This window comes from Mus musculus, chromosome 2 (genome assembly GCF_000001635.26).
Source record: "Mus musculus strain C57BL/6J chromosome 2, GRCm38.p6 C57BL/6J".
NCBI lineage: Eukaryota > Metazoa > Chordata > Mammalia > Rodentia > Muridae > Mus > Mus musculus.
In genome coordinates, this window is record NC_000068.7 from 110,653,338 (window position 1) to 110,674,745 (window position 21,408).

Genomic DNA, 21,408 nt, shown 5'->3' on the forward strand with positions numbered 1-21,408 from the left:
TGAGCTGACCAATAGTTTAAGCAAAATCTCATTTAATCCTTTCATTAGCCTATGCAATGTTGGCACATTTCATTTTGAATAAAAACGATTATAAGAAAATAGTTAACTTTCCAAATGAAACCAGTCTATTTGGTCTCTTCAAGATGTTCTCCTTGTAGCTCAAAAGATAGCAGGAGTAAGATAAGATGTTAGCACACTCACAGTGCTATTTGGAAGCCTTTGTGATTCTGTATTTTGGGGAAAATGAAGTCACATGTCTGATGACATCTGTTTTGTTTTTTGTTCTTTTACTTGCTCCAATTGACTAATTAATCTATCCAGCCATGTCATTCAATAAAAATGAATTTTCAAGTTAAACCATCAAGTCTAAAACCAAAAATGGCTAAGTTGATGACTCTCAGATATGAGATAAGAGTCTATCACAATAGCCTGTACTGCATTTGTGCTTGAATTCCAGTTCCATTCCATGGAAATTGTGTTGGTTATTTCCACAGTGATTCTCAAGACCTGGTCAAACCCTCATCTTCTTGGCTCATATCCTATACTCTCTTGAAGTTATGGTGGTCTGATTGAGAAATGCCTCCCATAGGCTCATGTGTTTGACTACTTAGTCCCCACTTGGTAGTACTGTTTGTGAAGGGTATAGAATCTGTAGAAGGTGGCAATTTTCTGGAGGACATTCATCACTATGGGTAGGCTTTGAGGATTTTTAGCTGCATTCCATTTACTGTTTCTTCTCTCTGTTTCTCGTGACTGGATGAAATGTAATCAGCTTCTTGCTTTTGGCTTGCTATTATGCCTTTCTCACCATTAATTATTTATCCTGGTGGAACCATAGACCAAAATAAAGCCTTTCTTTCTTAAAACAATATTTTTAAATATTATGTATATGTATTTTTACACATTTATTTTTGTACATCACATGTGTGACTGGTTCCAGAGCCTGCGTGAAAATATACTGGATCTCCTGGAAATGTATTTACAGATGGTTATAAGCCACTAAGTGGGTGCTGGGAGCCAAAGTGGGGTCCTCTGAAAGAGCACCAGGTACAGTATGCTTATCTGCTGGTCTATTTCTTCACAAACCCCTATTTTTGCTTAAAAGAATTACTTGCTCTATGAGGTTTTGATAGTGGGAGAGTAATAGTATGTGTAAAGAAACAAAGTGCTTGGGTGTGCCTCAGATGACCTAATCAAATTCATTTTCTCATCTGCTTCTAGAACAGACATTATTAGTATTAATGTGATATCGCACCTGCACCTTAATATGAAATTTTTTATTTCATTCTTTTATGTGGTAGATGCGTATTTATGTGTGTTAGTGTGGATTTCTGTGTTTATGTGTGTGCATGTGTTGTATGTTTGTGTACATGTGCATGCATGTGTGTATGTGTAGACTAGAAGTCAATGTCAAGTATTTTCTATTGATTTCTACCTTATCCTTTAAGACAGAGATTCTCATTAAGTCTGGAGCTCACAAATTGGCCACACTAGCGCCTGGGGCCTGGGATCCTACAGTCTCTGCCTCCTTAGAGTTGGTGGTCACAGACATATTCTGCCATGTTAGGCCTTTTTTTTTTTTTTAATTTGGTCAGTGTTACTACTTTGTCCAGACTTAGGTTGTTAGGTTGTCATGTTTACATAGCAAACACTTTACCCACTGAGCCATTTTCCCAGTTCTGTGAAAGACCTTGAGATAGGAATATTATCCATCAAGAGACAGTCTGAATGTGATAAGTTTCTCTAATATAATAAAACTATTATTTGATAGCTAAAGAATGTGCAATCTTCCCAGCCCATACCCATTCAACAGACCCCAGTTTAATATTTGAAGAACAAGCGGAATGAAATGTCATGTGCAAATTATAGTAAAAAGGATAATTTATTGAGTGAAAAAAAGATTCTATTCATTCCATTGTATAGTAGATTGTGCCAAGAATCATTTAGCATTCAAGTTGAATCTCATCATGCAGCCAGGCAGCAGTGGCTCACCTAGAAGTGCATACACAGACTCAGAGGACTGAGAACTACTACAGAGAAGACTCAGAACGGCTTACACAACTTGTCAAGGCAGACCGCATGCATGTATCCATTAGTTGTTAGCATAAAAAGACAACAAGAATATGAAAATATATGAGCAGCATTCGCATCATCCAGAATTCCTGAGAATAGTGTGTGCTATAAATCTTCGAGAAAGAATTTATATTCATATGAAAAGCACGTATAAAACATTTCTCTCAACTTAAGTAGTGTGATCTAATAAAGCTAACATACTGTGAGGGGCTGTCTGTGTTTTGCTATCAGTGACGAGGAAACAAAGTTTGATTGTCCTGCACTGTTTAAGAAACAAATACATCAGATAAATTTTTTTTTGGTTCTGTTTTCTCCTGTCCATCTCAAAAATATCAGTGAAGATATTTCTAAATTAATATACTACAACATTTATTAAAATATCTTTCTCTGTTCATATCAATCAATATTATTTAAACCCTATTGCTGTATAGAAAACCCTAGAAAAAGAATTCTCAAGGAAAAGGCGATTATTGTATATCCTACTGTAAGACACGTGTCTGTCTTGCATCCCTAATTTGGAAAAGATGTAAATGTTAAGTAAACAAAATATGCTCAGGTATGTGGATACATTAATTAATGAAGAAAATGGAGCACAAACGCTTCCAAACAGAGGAGCTGAAAATCTTATTTGATAATTGATGAAATCAGCCATTATATCTGTAGTAGAAGAGCCCCAGGAACAAGGATTTGTGTTGGAATTCACTTCATACTTCATTTAATTTTCATTTATTTTGTATGTTTGTTCATTTTGTGGTGCTGATAGTTGAGTTTATGTGTTCCACATGCATGCTACGCACACTACCACTGAGCTACATCCCCAGATCACGTGGAAGACGTTAGAGTCCCAGGCTGTCTGCCTGGCTCAGAACCATAGGGGAAGTAAAGAAGTGAATACCCTTGGCAGAAACTATAAAGCAACCATAATCAAGTAAACAGAGCTTTCAAAGTGTTAGAACGGGGTCAGTGTTCTTTCAATAAGTGAAAAGGGTTTCCTTGATTGAGAATCACTAATATGTATGCAAAGTAGTTTTATTTTGTGTGTGTGACTAATCTAATATTTCACATTGTATAAATATTTTTGTTTTACTTATTTGAACAAAATCAAACTGAACAAATAATAGAAATCATAACAATCATGTGTTATGTTCTCACTGTGTGTTTATGTGTTTGTTCTCTGTGCATGTTTATGTGTTCTCTGTGTGATTGTGTTCTCTCTGTGTTTATGTGTTTTCTGTATGTGTGTGTATGTCTGTGTGTGTTTATGTGCTCTGCATGTGTGTGTTATGTGCTTATGTGTTCTCTCTGTGTGTTCTGTGTAATTTCACCCAGCATGCACAGAGAGAAAAGCTTGGATATTTCTGTTTTGCAAAAGATGTGTGCTGATTTCTACAACATACCCTGCTCCTTCACTCCCGGCCGTTCTTTGTATTTCGCCCCCTTAATTAATGCTTCCTTTGAGATTCTCTTAGTTGAATATCCTTTCATTTGTGCTCCATCAATGTGGGGTAAAGTTGACATTCAAATAAGGATTCTACAACAATTAATGATCTTTACAATTAAATTGACTTTGTTTCTAGAGAGTTTTGAAACCAAATAAAGTCAACCCATCAAAAAACAGAAATCTCCCTTCCATGATGAAAAAATGAAACCAAAAAAGGTGTTTTATGTAAATAATACACTGCACGCATGCATTATTCTCATTAGCTCATAGTTGAGAATGCACGTTATAGAAAAAGCATAAGTATTGCAGAACATTTGGCTTCAGATTTCCTGAATGAACAAATTACAGTAACATCCTGTGTAAATGGTCTTAGAGCTCCATAGGCTGGGACTCGGGTTACACAGTGTAAAGTGCAAACATGTAAGGAACAGTGGCATATTTACAAAGTTTCAACATAGCAATCTGTGAGATTTGTAATCATTCAGAGAGGGGCACATAGAATAGAATAGAAGATAGACTTTTGCAAAAAATATGAATTAGTCATGTTCCAATGATACAATAATAGCCATTCAAATACTCGAAGTGAAGCTATTGGCATTTGTTAACAAAAATGGGCAGTGCACTTGGCTCTGGGTGATAAAGGAGACTTGAACATAGCCAATATAATAGAATTATTCCAGTGGTGCTCTTTTGGGGAACTTGGATTTTTGGTTTAACTACTATAGTGATATTCAGCTCTTCAAATGCATAGTCGACATAGAGCAGCATAAATGGCATGTGCATACATTCATATCAATGAGACAAAGACAATTCCACAAACCTGTAAGCTAAAGGGACATGGGGTTCGGACATCAGAGCCAACAACTGATTTAACTCATTTCTTGTGAATATCTGAGCTTATGTGTAAATCCTAGAATCCAATTAGTATTTCCAGTTTATGAACATTTATGTTGAAACTTGTCCCTGGAAATTTCACCACTATGTTTCCTATTTGTTCTGCAGCTATTGGAACAGAATGGCCTCAAAACACAGAACTCCCCTGAAGGCTTGCTCTGAGAATCAGAGCCTGGCTCCTTGCCATCCAGTTGCAGCCCTTTGGAGGTCACAAGTCTTTTATTTCCTTAGAAGTCTGAACATTCTAACTCCCATAGGCTGCTATGATGTATTCCCAAGTAGCATTTTACAATATAGTTTACCAAGTATGCCTTTCTCTTGGATCCCATCTGCCTTCCAAGTGTCTCATTCCTGCACACTAACGGTACCTCCCCTTTGGAGTAGCAGGCACTGCCTAAGGCCATTCATGGTGAATAGGCTGACCACTTTTTCTTCTCTGTTGTTGTAAATGTTCCAGTTCAGCCTCATACATCATTTCCTGGACCAAGTATTTCTCTCGCCGTATGCGCTCACGGAGGCCCTTTGGTATATCAGGAATCAGGTATGCAATGAATGACTTAATGCCAAAAACAAGATGCTGTAAAGGTAAAAATAAAAGTATGTTTTCAAAGGTTCCAGAGCACTCACTGTAAAATAGAAAAGTCATGAACAATGATGCATTTGTCTCAAAATCAAGCTTCGGAATGTTGTGTGTAGCATATAGAATATTGCTCCCGAGACTTCTATTGGAAACACAAATGCCATTCATTGACAGTCACCTTAATTAGTTAGACACCAAAAAGTTTGTTTCCTCTTTTTAATGCTGTATAATGACACCACTGCATAAAACATCCTTAAATTCCTGTTTAAAGTTTTTACATGCTATGCAATATTACTATAGTACACATTAATAGATACAAATATGAAAGAAGATTCTAAGAAAAATGTGTATTCAATAGACCAAAATACATTCAACATAAACTTGTGAGCCAGGGATTAGACTCAGACTCAACAAAGTATTTTTCAGAAATTTTATTATATAAGTTCACTATCACTATTATTACTATCAAGCCCTTAATTTGTGTTACATAATTTTGTTACAATGTGTACTAGTTATGTTTTGAGAATAAACTGGCAGTAGTGGGAGTTTGTTGGTTTTGTTAGTTTGCTTTGAGAAATAATTTTGCTATTATTTTCTTCCCTGGCCTAGAACTTTTTTGGAGATCAACTGAAAGAAATCTACCTGCCTCTATCTCCTGTTTGCTGGGACTAAGGTGTGCACCACCACACCCAGCCTTAGTGTTGGATTTGAACAAGTAAAAATGGAACTCAAAAGACATGATGCTTGAAAGTAATGGTCCAGTATTTGAATGAGACCAATTAAATCTTCATTCTACAGACACTCAGGAACTGTGCACTCTTCTCAAATCACCCACATTCTGTGCCTCTGATAGTGAAGATAATGCTCCATCTTAAATGAATTAAGGTAACACACACTTAAGAGCTTAAAAGAGTACTTGGCACAGCGTGAGCTCCGCTCAAATGGCCCTTCCTACTGTTATAAGTATCCTATGAGAATAGTAGGTCTTTCTATTTCTCAGAAAGGAAAGAGAACAATGTGATATTTGTGGGGTTAGTATGACCTCTTGGAAAGCACCTTTATGTAACAGGCTGTTAGGGGACAATACACTCTTTAAGAGAAAAGGAAGAATTCATTGTTCTTTTAGCTGGACTTGCTTATGTGTCCCAAGAAATTGCATTGCATTATATATATATATATATATATTTGTAAAGCACTTTATACTTTCCAACACAAAATCAGAACTTCTTGTCTGATCGTTTAAACATATAATGCTTCTAAAAATTCAATGATGTGTCTCAAAATGATAGGAATACAAATAATATTGCTATGAGTTAGTAAAGTGTAATATGTTATAATAAATATTTAGCTATATTTAACGATTACAATCCATATGATTAGTAGGTGTGTTCTAAACATGGGTAGAGCTCATTGACACTTCTTTCTAGAACTAAACAAATAAAGCAAGTAAAAGATGAAAGGAACTTTAAGGCGCAAAATGAAGCTATCTGGAAAATATGACATCTAAAGTAATATTAATGATAATATATGTATATATACACTTAAGAATCAACAAGAAGAGTTTCACATAGGTTGCTTAGGAATTATGGCATCAATAATGGGAATGAAGAAAGAGAAATAAAGAGGATATCACATGTACCCTTGAGTGATATTCCAAACTGATGGATTAATGTTGTTCATTTGACTTCTGAGAAATACAGAAAATATGTATATTTTAAAACTAAATAATGAGAAACATTTCATTGAATTATTAAATTGAAAATATGAGTTAAACCATTTTACTACCTGCAATGAAGTAAAAAGTCTTATTCAGTAAGATATATTTTCATTGATTCAAAAAGTCATTAAGTCAGAAAATTCCAGTCCTCAATAAGACCTTTAAAGGCAAGCATTTCATTTTCAGATAAGTAAAAATTATAAATTTATGCTTGGACATCACTTGGAATATGTAATTGTCTTTGAAGTGTTTTTTCCCTCAGATTTATCAGGTAGAATGTTTGTTTAGCTGGCGCAATGCCCGAGGTTCTATCCCAGATTCATATAACCCAGGTGTGGTGGTGTGCCTGTAACTCCAGTGCTTCGGAGGACAGACAGAATGACTAGGAGTTTGAGACTGACCTTAGCTAAATAGCAAGTGTGAAAACATGTTAGTATATATGAGAAGATTAAAAAAATGTCAAGTAAACGAAACAAAATAGAAACAAAACTTTCTGTTTGTTTGTTTAAAAAGATTTAAGATAAAGGAAGTATGATCTCTTTGACTAGAAAAAATAATCAAGATTTCATTGACTCAATGGTAACCCAGAGAAATTGTTCAATACATCCCAGTGCTAAATTTTTACTATATCACAACTTGTAAAACAAGTAGTAACATTGTAGGTAGTTCCCTTAAGAATGAATCACAGCATTACAGTGTGATACTATCATGTTTGTGATAAATCAAACTCTAGTAATTTCTAATAAAGGACTTAGGCAAAATTAATGGGAACATCCAATATGTGTTAAACAAATATCCATATGATTGACTGTATTTTGAGTTAATCATTCAGAAATACTACATGTTCTATCCTCATGAGTAGATTTGAAGTCATTTATCAGCTTATGAAAGCCACCTCTTTATTTTTAAGTATGGGCTCAAGGAATATAAACCTAGGAGCCTCAACATTTTGTGAGATAATATCTTTCTCCCCAGTTTTCTTATATAAATAGCCACTAACTTGTGGTTACAGTATTCAGCTCTAACTCATTAGTTTTTATGTTCTTTAAAATTATTTTTCTCTATCTGACCCTTTTCTTTTAGAAGCCAGGGAAGTAGTGACATCAACTTCTCCTGGGACTAACCTCAAACACGATAATGAAGGCCAATCGAGCAGCCAGGATGTGCCAGTACTGTAAGGTGAATTCATAGGGTTTGGAACTCCAAGGTGGGCCTCTATAGTCTCGGTACCTGCAATCCACCAAAACAGACAGCATGAAGGGAGCAGAGCATTCTTGATTTACCCAGCCCCCCAGAATGTTAAATGCTTTTATACATGTAGAGAGGACGAGATGAGGTGGCCAAAGCAAGCAGGGAAGATAAATACATTGTAGGTAAGTACCTGCAGTAACCAGATTTTCCCATACCAAGTTCACTCAGGTCAAAGAAGGATAAGCTATTGTTGACATAGCCCTTTAGGCAACTAGGAGAAAATAACAGGATTGCATGAGTCATAAATTAATACATTTCTGAAATACCTTCTTCTTTACAAGAGACAGAATTTATTTTTTTATATTTTTTTATTATGTATTTTCCTCATTTACATTTCCAATGCTATCCCAAAAGTCCCCCATACCCTCCCCCCCCACTCCCCTATCCACCATTACCACTTTTTGGCCCTGGCATTCCCCTGTACTGGGGCATATAAAGTTTGTATGTACAATGGGCCTCTCTTTCCAGTGATGGCCTACTAGGCCATCTTTTGATACATATGCAGCTAGAGTCAAGAGCTCCGGGGTACTGGTTAGTTCATAATGTTGTTCCACCTATAGGGTTTCAGATCCCTTTAGCTCCTTGGGTACTTTCTCTAGCTCCTCCATTGGGGGCCCTGTGATCCATCCAATAGCTGACTGTGAGCACCCACATCTGTGTTTGTTAGGCCCCGGCATAGAAGAGAGAATTTAAATAATACCATTGTTCCTCCTGTTCTAACTACTCAGAACTCTTAGTTCAATCTTCCCCGACTTCTTGTCCTGTCATTTCTTCTCAGTACTATCCCCATTGATTTTTATTTTATTATTATTATATTTTAAAGATTTATTTATTTATTATATGTAAGTACACTGAAGCTGTCTTAGACACTCCAGAAGAGGGAGTCAGATCTCCTTACGGATGGTTGTGAGCCACCATGTGGTTGCTGGGATTTGAACTCTGGACCTTCGGAAGAGCAGTTGGGTGCTCTTATCCACTGAGCCATTTCACCAGCCCCCGATTTTTAGTTTATTTAAAACAAAATAAAACAAATAAAAGACCTTTGTGGTTTCTGTACATAAGGCATCCTGTTACTTGTGCATTTAAACTCAGTAAGTCTTTTATAAACTCACATGCATGCAACACAATTGGCTGATTGTAATACCTATTTATCACCTATTCACGTATTTAATATGTTTATTGTGCACCTACACTTTGTTATAAAATATCTCAGTGCTTTATACTCAATAGTGAACAAAACCGGTATTTATATACAGTGAAGTTGCTGTTGTCCATAAAGAAAGATTATTATTAAACACGTATGGTGGCACATGCTGTCAATCCCAGCACTCATGAGGCAGTCAGATCTGTGAGTTCCAGGTCAGACTGGTCTACAGAGAGAGTTCCAGGACAGTCAAGGCTGCACAAAGAAGCCCTGTCTCAAAAACAAACAAAATAAAAACACAAAAGAAGGGAAGAAAGGAAAGAAGGAAGGAAGGAAGGAAGGAAGGAAGGAAGGAAGGAAGGAAGGAAGGAAGAAAGGAAGGAAGGAAGGAAGGAAAGATAGCAGTGATGTTTGCAGGAAGATGAATTCAACTGGAAATAATCATACTGAATAACTGAGTCTGTCCCAGAAAGACAATTATGACATGCTTTCTCTCAAGTGTATTTTTAGATTTTAGAGAGATACATAAAATTATGTATGCAACTATGATATAAAAATTGAAGTCAAACCATTTAGACATACAGTGGGGATTATTGAGAGGGGAGCAGCATATGAGACTATGAGGGGAATACACTCAAAGGATGCTTGCAGACCACATGCTGAGAAACACTCCTAGGAAAAATGGTTTCTAAAACCTGGTGGCAAGTACATGCCTACCACATTGTTAAGTTTGCAATGTTAATCACAATCCAACAATAATTCACCGTTTTCCTTGTTGATTCTGATTTTTTGTAACATCACCAAAGTGTTTTCTTCTTAATACTTTTCTCTCCTACTCGCTTGTCTCTTCATGATTTGCTCTGAAATTTTCTAACCTGAATAGAATTTCAATTTAATTGCTAAATATACTTAAAATATTATTAAGTAATTGGGTGTCTCTCTTTATAGGTGATGTCTAAGTCACAAAAGACTTGTATTGTTTTGCCTGAAATTGCCCTAATCCCTTGGTCGCTGAATAAAGAGATCTTAGGAATGTTGGGTTCTGAAAAGTTAAGCTCAGTTAGTAGGATTTTCATCCACCAGTAGGTGGCAATAGAATCACTAGTAAGTAGTTCATCTAAGAAAGACACCAGACACTATTTCTCCACATTTCATACTCATACCACATTTCATACCGTAATTCAAAGGGTGAGAGGTGGCTGAACTATACTTTTCAAATGTTTAAATATGCTTCTAGCCCATTCTGCATTAACAAAACGGCACCATTTTGGTTTTTCACTATCGGTATTGAAACAACCTTATATTTACATCTTTATTCTCAGACACCATTTCATAATCACACACCCTGCGAACCCTTACTGTCATGAATTAATCATGTCATACAGATGATGTATATTAACAAATGACAAAGTTAGTTAAACTCAAATTTTAGGTGTCTAACTGTGAATTCCTTTAAAGCTCTTAATGACTTTAAAATCTGTTTAAGAAATCAGTAGTAAGATGTTTTTCACTCTTAAAAAGAAAGTGGATATTAGCCCAGAAACTTAGGATACCCAAGATATAAGATACAATTTGCTAAACACATGAAACTCAAGAAGAACGAAGACCAAAGTGTGGACACTTTGCCCCTTCTTAGAAATGGAAACAAAACACCCATGGAAGGAGTTACAGAAACAAAATTTGGAGCTGTAACAAAAGGATGGACCATCTAGTGATTGCCATATCCATGGATCCATCCCATAATCAGCCTCCAAACGCTGACACCATTGCATACACTAGCAAAATTTTTCTGAAAGGACCCAGATATAGCTGTCTCTTGTGAGACTATGCTGGGGCCTAGCAAACACAGAAGTGGATGCTCACAGTCAGCTATTGGATGGATCACAGGGCCCCCAATGGAGGAGCTAGAGAAAGTAGCCAAGGAGCTAAAGGGAACTGCAACCCTATAGGTGGAACAACATTATGAACTAACCAGTACCCCGGAGCTCTTGACTCTAGCTGCATATGTATCAAAAGATGGCCTAGTAGGCCATCACTGGAAAGAGAGGCCTATTGGACTTGCAAACTTTATATGCCCCAGTACAGGGGAATGCCAGGGCCAAAAAGGGGGAGTGGGTGGGTAGGCGAGTGAGCAGGTCGGTATGGGGGACTTTTGGGATAGCATTTGAAATGTAAATGAGAAAAATACCTAATAAAAATTAAAAAAAAGAAGAGATACTTGTCACCAAGTGTTTTTCCAGTGTCCTCAGTAAACACCAGTTTGCCAATAGTTAATTAAGGGTCAAAGCAAAGCGCCTCCCCTTGTAGCTCATGACCTTTGTCAATGCCTACTGCTTTTCCTGATAATCCCCCCTCCCACTCTTTTGCCTTATGTTACAGATTTTACATCTAAGGCTGCACCTGCAAAGCTTTTAAGGGGGCCCTCAGTCCTCTATAGTTAATTCTCACATGCATTGTTCCCCAATACCTATCCAAGTGAAAAGTCTGAAATGACAAATATTGTCTAAAGTGATTGTCTGAATCCAGTTATTTCGGCTCCTGGGAGACAACAGGCAAAGTGTAGAGATAACTATTGTAATCAGAATGTATGGACTGAGGTAACTGTAATGATATCAGCTCGTCAGAGACTACACATGCTGCTTAGCCTCCTGGAATGGGTAAAACAACCATCTTCCTGACTGGAAAGAATTACTTGAATTAAAATGCCAATAGCAAAACCAACCAAAAGCAAAGCAGAGCAGAGCAGAGCAGAGCAGAGCAGAGCAGAGCAGAGCAGAGCAGAGCAGAGCAGAGCAGAGCAGAGCAGAGCAGAGCAGAACAAAGCAACAACCAAACAACCAAACAAAGGAAACACTGCAGAGGTTGAGAAGCTGTCCTGCTTTGAAATGTGTATTTCAACTTTAGATGAAAACGCACAATAGCCACATACAACGAGGCAATTCTGCATCAGTCATCAGTCAGACCCCTAGCACTCTATGCTTTAAAAAAAATGCTAGGACTGAAGATTGCAGACTTTTCAGGCTCTATTTCTCACTTTTTACTCTCTTTGTTTCTTTTCTTATCAGTTTCACCTTCTATCTGCATAGCAACGACACCTTGTCCCCTTGCTTGAAGAGTTTACATTTTATTCAGGATCTAGAGCTGGGTCTTTCTAGAAGCATTAGAATTTTCTTAGCATTTTGACACATTTCCCAAGTAAAAACCGACTCTGAAATGAGTTGCTGTAGAAAGCACTTTCTGTTCTTAGCTCCAATTGCTTTCATCTAATAAACACACTATAAATACAATGATCAGAAACATTACTTTTTAATGGTCACAGAACAAACCTCCCAGTTGTCCATTAACTGCAACGATAAAATAGACCAGAATAAAAGGAGTCAAATTTCAATCTTACTTTTCATTCTGCTTCACATGATTTGCACAAGGGCCATATTTGTATTCATAGACAAAACGTGGGATGTAATCAGATGTAATAGCAATTACAAATGCATTGGTGATCACAGCCAATATGCCAATTCCCTCAAGAATTCCAAGCCAGATACCTGGTAGAAGAAAAAAAAAGATTAAAGTGAGTGAATAAAAAGTGTGCAAGATGAAAGCTCTCTAGTTAATTTTACTTTGCAAAAAAATATTCTATTTATTTTGAGCCATATTTCTATATACCGTTTACTTGTTTTTCCCTAAAAGGTTATATTGCATTGTGTGTGTGTGTGTGTGTGTGTGTGTGTGTGTGCTCATGCACTTGCACATCAAGCAGAAGAAAGTATCAGATTGCCTAGTGAGTCACCCAGTGTTCATGATGAAGACTGAGCTCTGGTCCTTGGGAATAGTAGCAATTGATCTTAATTGATGGGCCGTCTCTCCAGCCCCTTGTTATCTTTTTACTAATAAGTGATGTTGCAAATACTATTTTTCAAAAAGGAAAATTGAGACTTACCTATGTCAGTGGCTCGGGCTGGCAGAGGCCTCCTCCACTGGGTCACAAATTTATATGCATCCAATCTGATTTCTATGATATTGTTTAACAAAGCCAATAGAGGGGCCAGGGGAAAAGCAGCAACAAAGATGGTAGTGAATCCAAATTGCAAAACTGTAAAACAAGAGCAGTAGGAAGTTATGGATGTACTCAGTAATATCCACTGAGTGCCTCACTGCACCAACTGGGAGCACTGGATGAATTACCTTAAATTATTGCAGTAGCTCTACCTAGGAAATATTCTTGGTTTTATAGTTGAAGAAACTTTAGTTTCTAGGCCATAGGTAAACTTGTTGAAAGATTAGATGGATAGAAAATGTTCAAAAAGCTGTCCTTCATCTAAGAAATGGGCATATTTAATGAATACTCTCCAACCCCATACCCCTTTATAATATGAGAAGGAAGGGGAAAGAGACAAACAGAAAGGGAGGAAGAGAAGGAGGAAGAAACGGGGGGGGGGAGTATTAAAAGATAGGCAGAGGAGCATTTCCTTAAGCAAATTGCTTGGCTCTGGCGAGGTACCAAAAGACCTCCAGCGCACTACCCCATCTTCTCTTTTTATAAGATGAGGATACTGAAGGACTGAGTGTAATAAAGTCCACAACTGGACTGGGAATCCATATTTTCTTAGTGTAAATTAATGACATTACTGCAGAAACTAGGACTCAGACTGGGCTTGAGAAGGTGGAGGTGATGAATGTGGGAGGAATTTGGGGAGCAGGAGGGGTGAATATGACCATACATGTATATACATTGTGTATAATAAAATAGATAAGTAAATGCATAGATAAATAAATAAATAGAAACATTGTTTTAAAATAACCAAACTTTATTTGAGAAGGATTTTATTTTTCTTCATAACAAGATCTAGTTTTTTAAATTTTTATCTAATATGTGCTCAAGATGCTGTTGTGGTGGTACATGCCTGTAATCTTAGCTTTGTGGATACCACAACAGGCAGATTGTGAGTTAAAGACCAGCTTGAGTTGTTTATTCATCATGTTCAAGGTCAGTATTCAATATACAGTAAGACCTTATTTCAAAAAGGAGCTACTAGAGGCTTCATTGTGGCAACAAGTTCATTTTGACTAAATGTCATAGCTTTTTTAAATATAACATAGGTGAAAGCTCATTGTGCCCCAGACCCTTGACAGTGTTAGGACAAATGTTCACTTGTGGTTTAGAATGCTCAGGGCTGGAAAGAGTATTGTCGTTAATATTGTTTTCCTCTTGAACCAAAGCTCATGTGAACTAGGAAAAGCAATACCATGAAGGCCAAATGGTCCTGCAGAAAGTCTCTCCTTACCCATTTCTAAGTACTCGTCCATCAGCCCATGGATGTTCATAGGCTGAAGGTTCCAGTCATTTTCCCATTGTGGTATGGAAGCGTCTTGTATTCCCCTTTTGATTTTGTGTCGTGACCACCAGTTTTGGATTAACCTGCATCAGAGAGCAGACCAAGTACATGTGTCCTGTTACTGAATTATCTGAGGAAAAAATGTATATTTTTATTAAGAAATAACAAATTTCAACTAATCACTAGTTATGTCAAGTATTCCTGGAACTGAAGATAGTAAATGGCTTTAACTCTTGAATAAGTAAAAATTAAGTCTGAACTTTACAACTATAAAGTTGAATTAAAAAGATTTAGCAAAATTCTTATCATTTTAGCGCTTTCTAAGGCCTTCCAAACATCTGGATATTTATTAGGAATCCATTGCCCATAAACTGAGTCATTCCTTGATGTCGATTAGGCTGAATTCATTTCTCCTATCTCTACCTGTAAGAACTCTTATGTTGCCTGTTGTCAAGGTCTGAGCCCCCCATCGCTTACCCTCCATCATTTTGGGGGCTGCTCATGAGGACATGGATGCAATTATGTTCTGTGTGAAATATCAGGCCTAAGTTTTGGTCTCCATTCTGTCCTGCATTGTATGTGAGACTTTGTCAAATAACTTCACTTCTTTGAGCTATATACAGGAACACTAATAAAGGCATTCTGCTACTATAGTTAAGAAGAATTGTCGGGCCATAGCTATGCTTGCATGAGTCATCATCTGGCATCTGGAAACTGAAATAAAAATACTCTTATCTCCAGCCTGGGAATGATACTATGAAGCCTAGATATAGCCTGGTATGCAATGTAAGGGGCTTTTGTATGACAAATGACTTAAGAATATGAGAATGACTTAAGAATAGGACAGTGAAATATTTCACAACCCAGTGACAAGAACCCAAGGCTCAATTTTAACTCAATTGAAGATTCAGAATCTGTTGGAATAAGAAGTAGTCTGGTCAGCACCCCATGGATCCCTTTTGGAGACTCATGAAGATGTGAAAGGGCAAACATATTACAATCGACACAGCTTGCTTATGTCAATTTTAAGGTTTTCAACTGAATGGACATCTGGAAGCCCAACAGTGTCAACTAACTGGGACCCTGGGAGCTCCCAGAGACTGAGGCAAAAACCGAAGAGCACACGCAGGCTGATCTGAGGCCTCCAGCACATATGGAGCAGAGGACTGCCTTGTTTGGCCTCAGTCGGAGAGGATGTGCCTAATCCCGTAGAGATGTGATGTGCCAGATTAGGGGCATACGCATGCCAGGAGTGTGTGTGTGTGTGTGTGTGTGTGTGTGTGTGTGTGTGTGTGTGTGTCTGTACGTGCGCGAAGCACTCTCTCAGAGACAAAGGGGAGGGAAGATAGTGAGAAGACCTCTGGGAGGGGAATCAGGAGGTAGGGGTAACATTTGTGAAGTAAATAAAAAAAAATATTTTTTTTTCAAAAACTACTGCTTTGGTGATCCATTAATTCTTTTTTTATTAGATATTTTCTTTATATACATTTCAGATACTATCCCAAAAGTTCCCTATACCCTCCCTCTGCCCTGCTCCCCTACCCACCCACTCCTGCTTCTTGGCCCTGACATTCCCCTGTACTGGGGCATATAAAGTTTGCAAGACCAAGGGGCCTCTCTTTCCAGTGATGGCCGACTAGGCCATCTTCTGCTACATATGCAACTAGAGATATGAGCTCTGGGGGTACTGATTAGTTCATATTGTTGTTCTAACCATTAATACTTGCTAAGTTTTCACCTGCAAAACCCTTTGCCTGAGTCCTTGAAAAACACACAAGTGGAAAAACAAAACAAAACAAACAAACAAACAAACAAAAAAAACCAAGGAAAAGCACAAGTGGAAGATCTCCTGCTATTTTTCCCTCAGTATTTGATGTATGTGATTCAAGCTTACCACCTGGACAAGCTCACCATTAAAATGAGTATCGGACATGTCTAACGAATATAGTAGACTATTCATGATGATGATGATGCAAAGAATACTTTTCTATGCTACAGTGGCTACAATTGCACCCTGCTGGGTTTTATGATATGCTCCTGAAAGAGTCAGTCCTATGTCATACTCTTGATGTCTAATTTCCTCAGTTGTGTTCATAGGATACTTTCCCATCCCCTACATTAAAAAGTGGTAAGCAAAGGAGAAGAAGGGATATATAGCAAGTACATGAGGGACCCTAGCCTTTAATAAATTATGCAGTTTTTATTTAGAAGAGATTTCATTGAATTTGTTATATAACTTAAATACTTAATTTTTTATTTTTGGTTTTTCAAGATAGGGTTTCTCTGTGTAGCTCTGTGAATTCCTGGAATTCACTCTGTAGATCAGGCTGGACTCGAACTCAGAAATCTGCCTGCCTCTGCCTCCCAAGTGCTGGGATTAAAGGCAGATGCCACCACCACCCAGTATATAATTTAAATATATCAATACATATGCACATGTGTATATAATATACACCCCTCACAAGTATTTTGTTATTTAAATTTTAATTTTAAATTATATTGTGTCATTTCATTCTTCTTTTGCAAATTTCCTGTTTCACAAACGAAGGAAAAAAAAGACATCAGAGTCGTGACATGAACTCTAATCAGGATTATCAAGGAATTGAGGCCAAAGGTAGGTAGTTCTGAATCCATGCTCTAAGTCCCACTGTAGTTTAACCAGTGCTCAGCAGGGTGCTGTGCTTATATGCCTTCTCCATCACTAGATCAGTGGCTCAGGAGTGTCATTTATAGGAAGACATGAAAAAAGAATGAAAGTAAAATTGTGTGTACATACCCATTTTATATCATTAATTTATGAATAATTTATCAATTTATATCATCAATCAGCTAATCAGTTTGCCCCTCATAGGTAAATGTCCCCCTCAGAGGAAATTTTCATGTCGATTTTCTTCTAATGATTTTGGAAGAGGTGGGGAGAGGAAGCATTATATAGGACTATCAAACTTTGTTCTTTCCAACCTCTTCTAACTTGATGTATTATGTTAGAAGGAAAGGAGGCACCTTTTATTTAACAATAATGTCACCAGCACCTTACATTTGTTGATAGCTCTGAGACACCAAAAAGTCATTTTTATTTTTGAGACCCTGTCTTGAGGATAGTTGAGAAATAACTAATATTCTCTGCACATTCATTCCTTCAGCCCCAACAGGTGTTTCTGAAGGAAATGGTGAACTCACCATTTATCTTTCCTTAGACATGTGAAAAATTTAAGTCTCAGAAAGCCAAAACTTATGGGCAGTCACATATTTAGTCAGGATCAGAATGGTAGTTGACCAATCATATCACTGTTCATGAACCCCAAATTATAACTATATATAAGACACATCTAAAGTCAGCATGCTCACGGATATCCCAGCTCCATGAAGTTGTTCCATATTTGCTTCAAAAACATGATGACTCCCATCTGGAGGCAGAGGTCTATCAGACAGCCACTAGGATGGCACTGAAATAGAACAGGGAGAGCCATAAGGAGCTTGCTCTCCTACACACCAGGCTGGCTCAAACAGCTCCAACTTTAAATTGCAAAGTAAATTGTACATCTGGGTCCCATTTTCTCATGTAAAATTGGAAACAGGTACAATGATATTGGGGGAAGCTTTGAATAACCATGGTGGGATTTGAGTTAGCTTTTAGTGGGCACTGGCTGCCTTTCAGTGTCAAGCATGCTCAGTAATGAATACTAACATGTGTTCTATATCTATAAATAGTACGGCATTAGAAAAAATAATTCTGACACAGTGTTTATGATTGTGTTCCTAGGAAACTCTATTTTCAAATACTTTTATATTTTCTGAAATATTTTCAGACATTTTAACAAGTTCCCATAGGTTCCTTCCCTTCTAGCTCAAAGGGAAAGAATCAGCAGCAGTGCCTTGTAATTAAGTAAGTTCCACTCTCCACTATCATTCCCCTTTCTTCTCAATTGTTGAACAATGCAATCAGCATACTGCGTTGCATATCTTTCATGTCTCACCATTTTCTACTTTTTGGAACAGGTTTTGTTCATTTGTTTGTTTGTTTTTTGTTGTTTTGTAACTTTGAGAGATTTTGAAAATCACTGGAACATTCAGGTCTCCTTTTCTGAGTTTATGTGAAGATTTTCTTCTGTGCTAATTTTTGCTGTTGTTTAGATTTCCATTCAGTTGGCATGAAACACATGCACACACACAGATACACACATGCACACAAACACAGACACACACACATATCTACACACACACACACACACACACACACACACACACACACACACACACACATACACACAAGCACACACAAACTTAATTGAGCCCAACAATCACTATGTGCTGTGGAAGCTCCACTATAAAAGCAATTCAGGTGGAGAATGTAGGTCTGCATTTTTAGAAATGGGATCATGTCCTGCTCATAAGGATGATTATTTCTGTGGCTTTGATCCATACTTTCTATTTCTGTCAAATTGGTACTAGTGGGACTTCAAAAGGAATAAATAATTAAGACAAAAAAGAGCCTGCTTTTCCTGTTCCAGCCCAGTGGCTCAACAACCTGAACCAGAGAGTAGGTGTGCCCATGGCTGTGCTCACTGCACAGCAGGGCCAAGAGTCTATCATCCCAGCACAATTCTTTTTAGCATGAATGCATGACACCCTAAACTCTTTCTCACTTTATACCATAAATGTGCTGTGTGTAGTGTGTGAAACTGAATCACTAAGATACAGGGGACATTGCAGTGAGATTGCTCTTCAATTTTGTAGAGAGAAGTGAGGGCAAATTGACATGCTCAGAGCCTGACAAACGAAGACTCTAGTCTCCTCCCACAATCATCATGTCAAAGATAAATTCTATTTACAAAATACATTAGTTGTTTTGGAGAGTAGTCACGGCATATAAAATATATGACTGAATCATTTCTGTAAAGCATAGGCCAAAATTAAAGGGCAGGTCAATAATGAATATATTAAAATTGAGCCTGGAGGGATTTGTAATTTATAAATCTCTATGTATTCCATAGAGAATAACAAAGAACAATGGTTTTAGTTTGTCAAATTTATATATTTATAGCCTTGAGTTAAAGTGAGTCCTTAAATACTCTAAACTTCATTTGATAACATATACTTAGAATGTATAAATGGGCAAGGATGAATATGTGAAAGACCTAGGCATTTGTGAGGAAAGCAAAATTCAATGTTTTCTCATATTTTCTCCTTTTGTGATAAGAATGTGTTTAGGGAGAATGAAGGGAGGCTTAGAGTCTGTAGTCACTATCGGTATTTTGAAGACGCTAGGGAATATACAGGACTGTCCAACTCCATGATCCTCCTCCATTTTACCTACTTGAGGATTTTTACTCTAAAGTCAGCTCATTTGTGTGAGCCCGGAAAATGCACTTTTATGGCTGTGCTCACATGCTGTCCCAGTGGTGGCTGGAAAACAGTGTGCAGAGCAAGACGTTGAAGCTATGCTGGTTTTTTTTCAAGTCATAATTTCATCAGGTTTGCAACTTTAGGCAAAACATAAAACTACTCTACTTTTGTCCACTCATTACTACTACTACTACTACTACTACTACTACTACTACTACTACTACTAATTAATAGTAGTAATAGAAATAATTGTTATGAGGATTTAATAAAATTATATAGAAAGAGCACTTAGTAAAAATTGCTGGAATATGTCAGCATGTAGTAAGTGCTTGCTAAATGTCAGCAATTTAGAACAATGTAATAATGAATTACATTGTTATTTTTGAAGTTGAATTACATGATATTTTGTGAGTTATCACCTAACTATAGTGAGAGTCATAAATATGATATAGCTACTTCCTAAAGGTTCTGACAAATTGTATCATTTTCTTTCTTTATACTGATTATTATCAAATTTACCTTTTGATTGAAATGCAAAAGTTAATTTAATTTCACAAATGGGAGTATATGCTACCTCTTCCTATTACCAGTAATAAAAGGAAGGAGCTAAGGGTCCCAGATAAAGTCTTACCAAATTGGAAATTTAAGCACATAGACTACTAGAACCCAAGAACAAAACATTTGTTCATTTCTGATAACATCCTATTCTACATGGTAATTAATGCTACCAAATAAAGGGATGAGTTTGTCCATTGCAGTCCCTTCATCAGAGGTCCACCATAAAGTTTGTGTTCATATTTGCTTCTTATGTGAAGGAATTTAGAGTCAATACTTATCTTTAATTTTCATACTTTATAATTGGAGATTTTTAAGGTGCATAATAAATTACAATCCTAACTTTATTTTTTTCCTAGAACATTCGGTCCTTTGTGGTAAACATAGCCACTGCATATCATATCTATAATGGAAAATGCGGAGGAGGGTTATGAGACATTATTGTGATACCAGTATTATAATTATTTTTCTAGGACTTTCAAGGCTTAATCAATACTTCTCACAATTTCATAATTAATAATAAAATAATTATGATGAGAATACATATTTGAACACTATAAGTGATAATGGTAACTCTTAAAAGGGCATCAGGGGGACCTCCCATAGTGCACCAGAAACCTGGGAGGTGAGAGAATCCCAGGACTCACAGGGACAGATCTTTGATGAAATACCCAACAGTAGGGAGAGGGAACTTATAGAGCCCGCTTCCAGCAGGAAGACAGGACATCAAGTAAGGGATGGGGTTGCCATTCCACAGTCACACCTCTGACCCATAATTGTTCCTGTCTGAAAGAATTCAGGGATGGAAATTGAGAGAAGCCTGAGGAAAAGAAGGTCCAGTGACAGGCCCAGAGTGGGATCCAGGTTAAGGGGATATCCCATAGCCTGACACTATTACTGAGGCTATGGAGTGCTCACATAAAGAGATCTATCATGACTGCCCCCTGAAAGACCCAACAAGCAGCTGAAAGAGTCAGATGCAGATATTTGCATCCAACCAATGGACAGAAACAGCTGACCCCTGTTGTTGAATTAGGGAAGGCTGAAAGAATTTGAGGAGGACAATCCTATAGG

The 21,408-nt window shown here is 37.2% G+C and overlaps 1 protein-coding gene across 5 annotated transcripts in view; it reads right to left on the minus strand.

Annotated features, from left to right (window-relative positions):
• Positions 1–1,863: 1,863 nt before the first annotated feature.
• Ano3 (anoctamin 3) overlaps positions 1,864–21,408 on the minus strand; it is a 295,191-nt gene continuing 275,646 nt past the window's right edge. For 3 of the 5 annotated variants that reach the window (XM_030250348.1, XM_006499261.4, XM_030250350.1), the window contains 7 exons: positions 17,782–17,879; positions 14,383–14,516; positions 13,038–13,190; positions 12,495–12,642; positions 8,087–8,167; positions 7,830–7,935; positions 2,381–4,985 (listed from right to left, as the gene is read on the minus strand). In XM_030250348.1, coding sequence (XP_030106208.1) covers positions 4,803–4,985; positions 7,830–7,935; positions 8,087–8,167; positions 12,495–12,642; positions 13,038–13,190; positions 14,383–14,516; positions 17,782–17,879 — 903 coding nt within the window. In that variant the 3' untranslated portion in view covers positions 2,381–4,802. Of the gene's footprint in view, positions 4,986–7,829; positions 7,936–8,086; positions 8,168–12,494; positions 12,643–13,037; positions 13,191–14,382; positions 14,517–17,781; positions 17,880–21,408 lie in introns of all 5 variants that reach the window. The other 2 variants (NM_001128103.2, NM_001355244.1) reach the window with 1 other exon arrangement.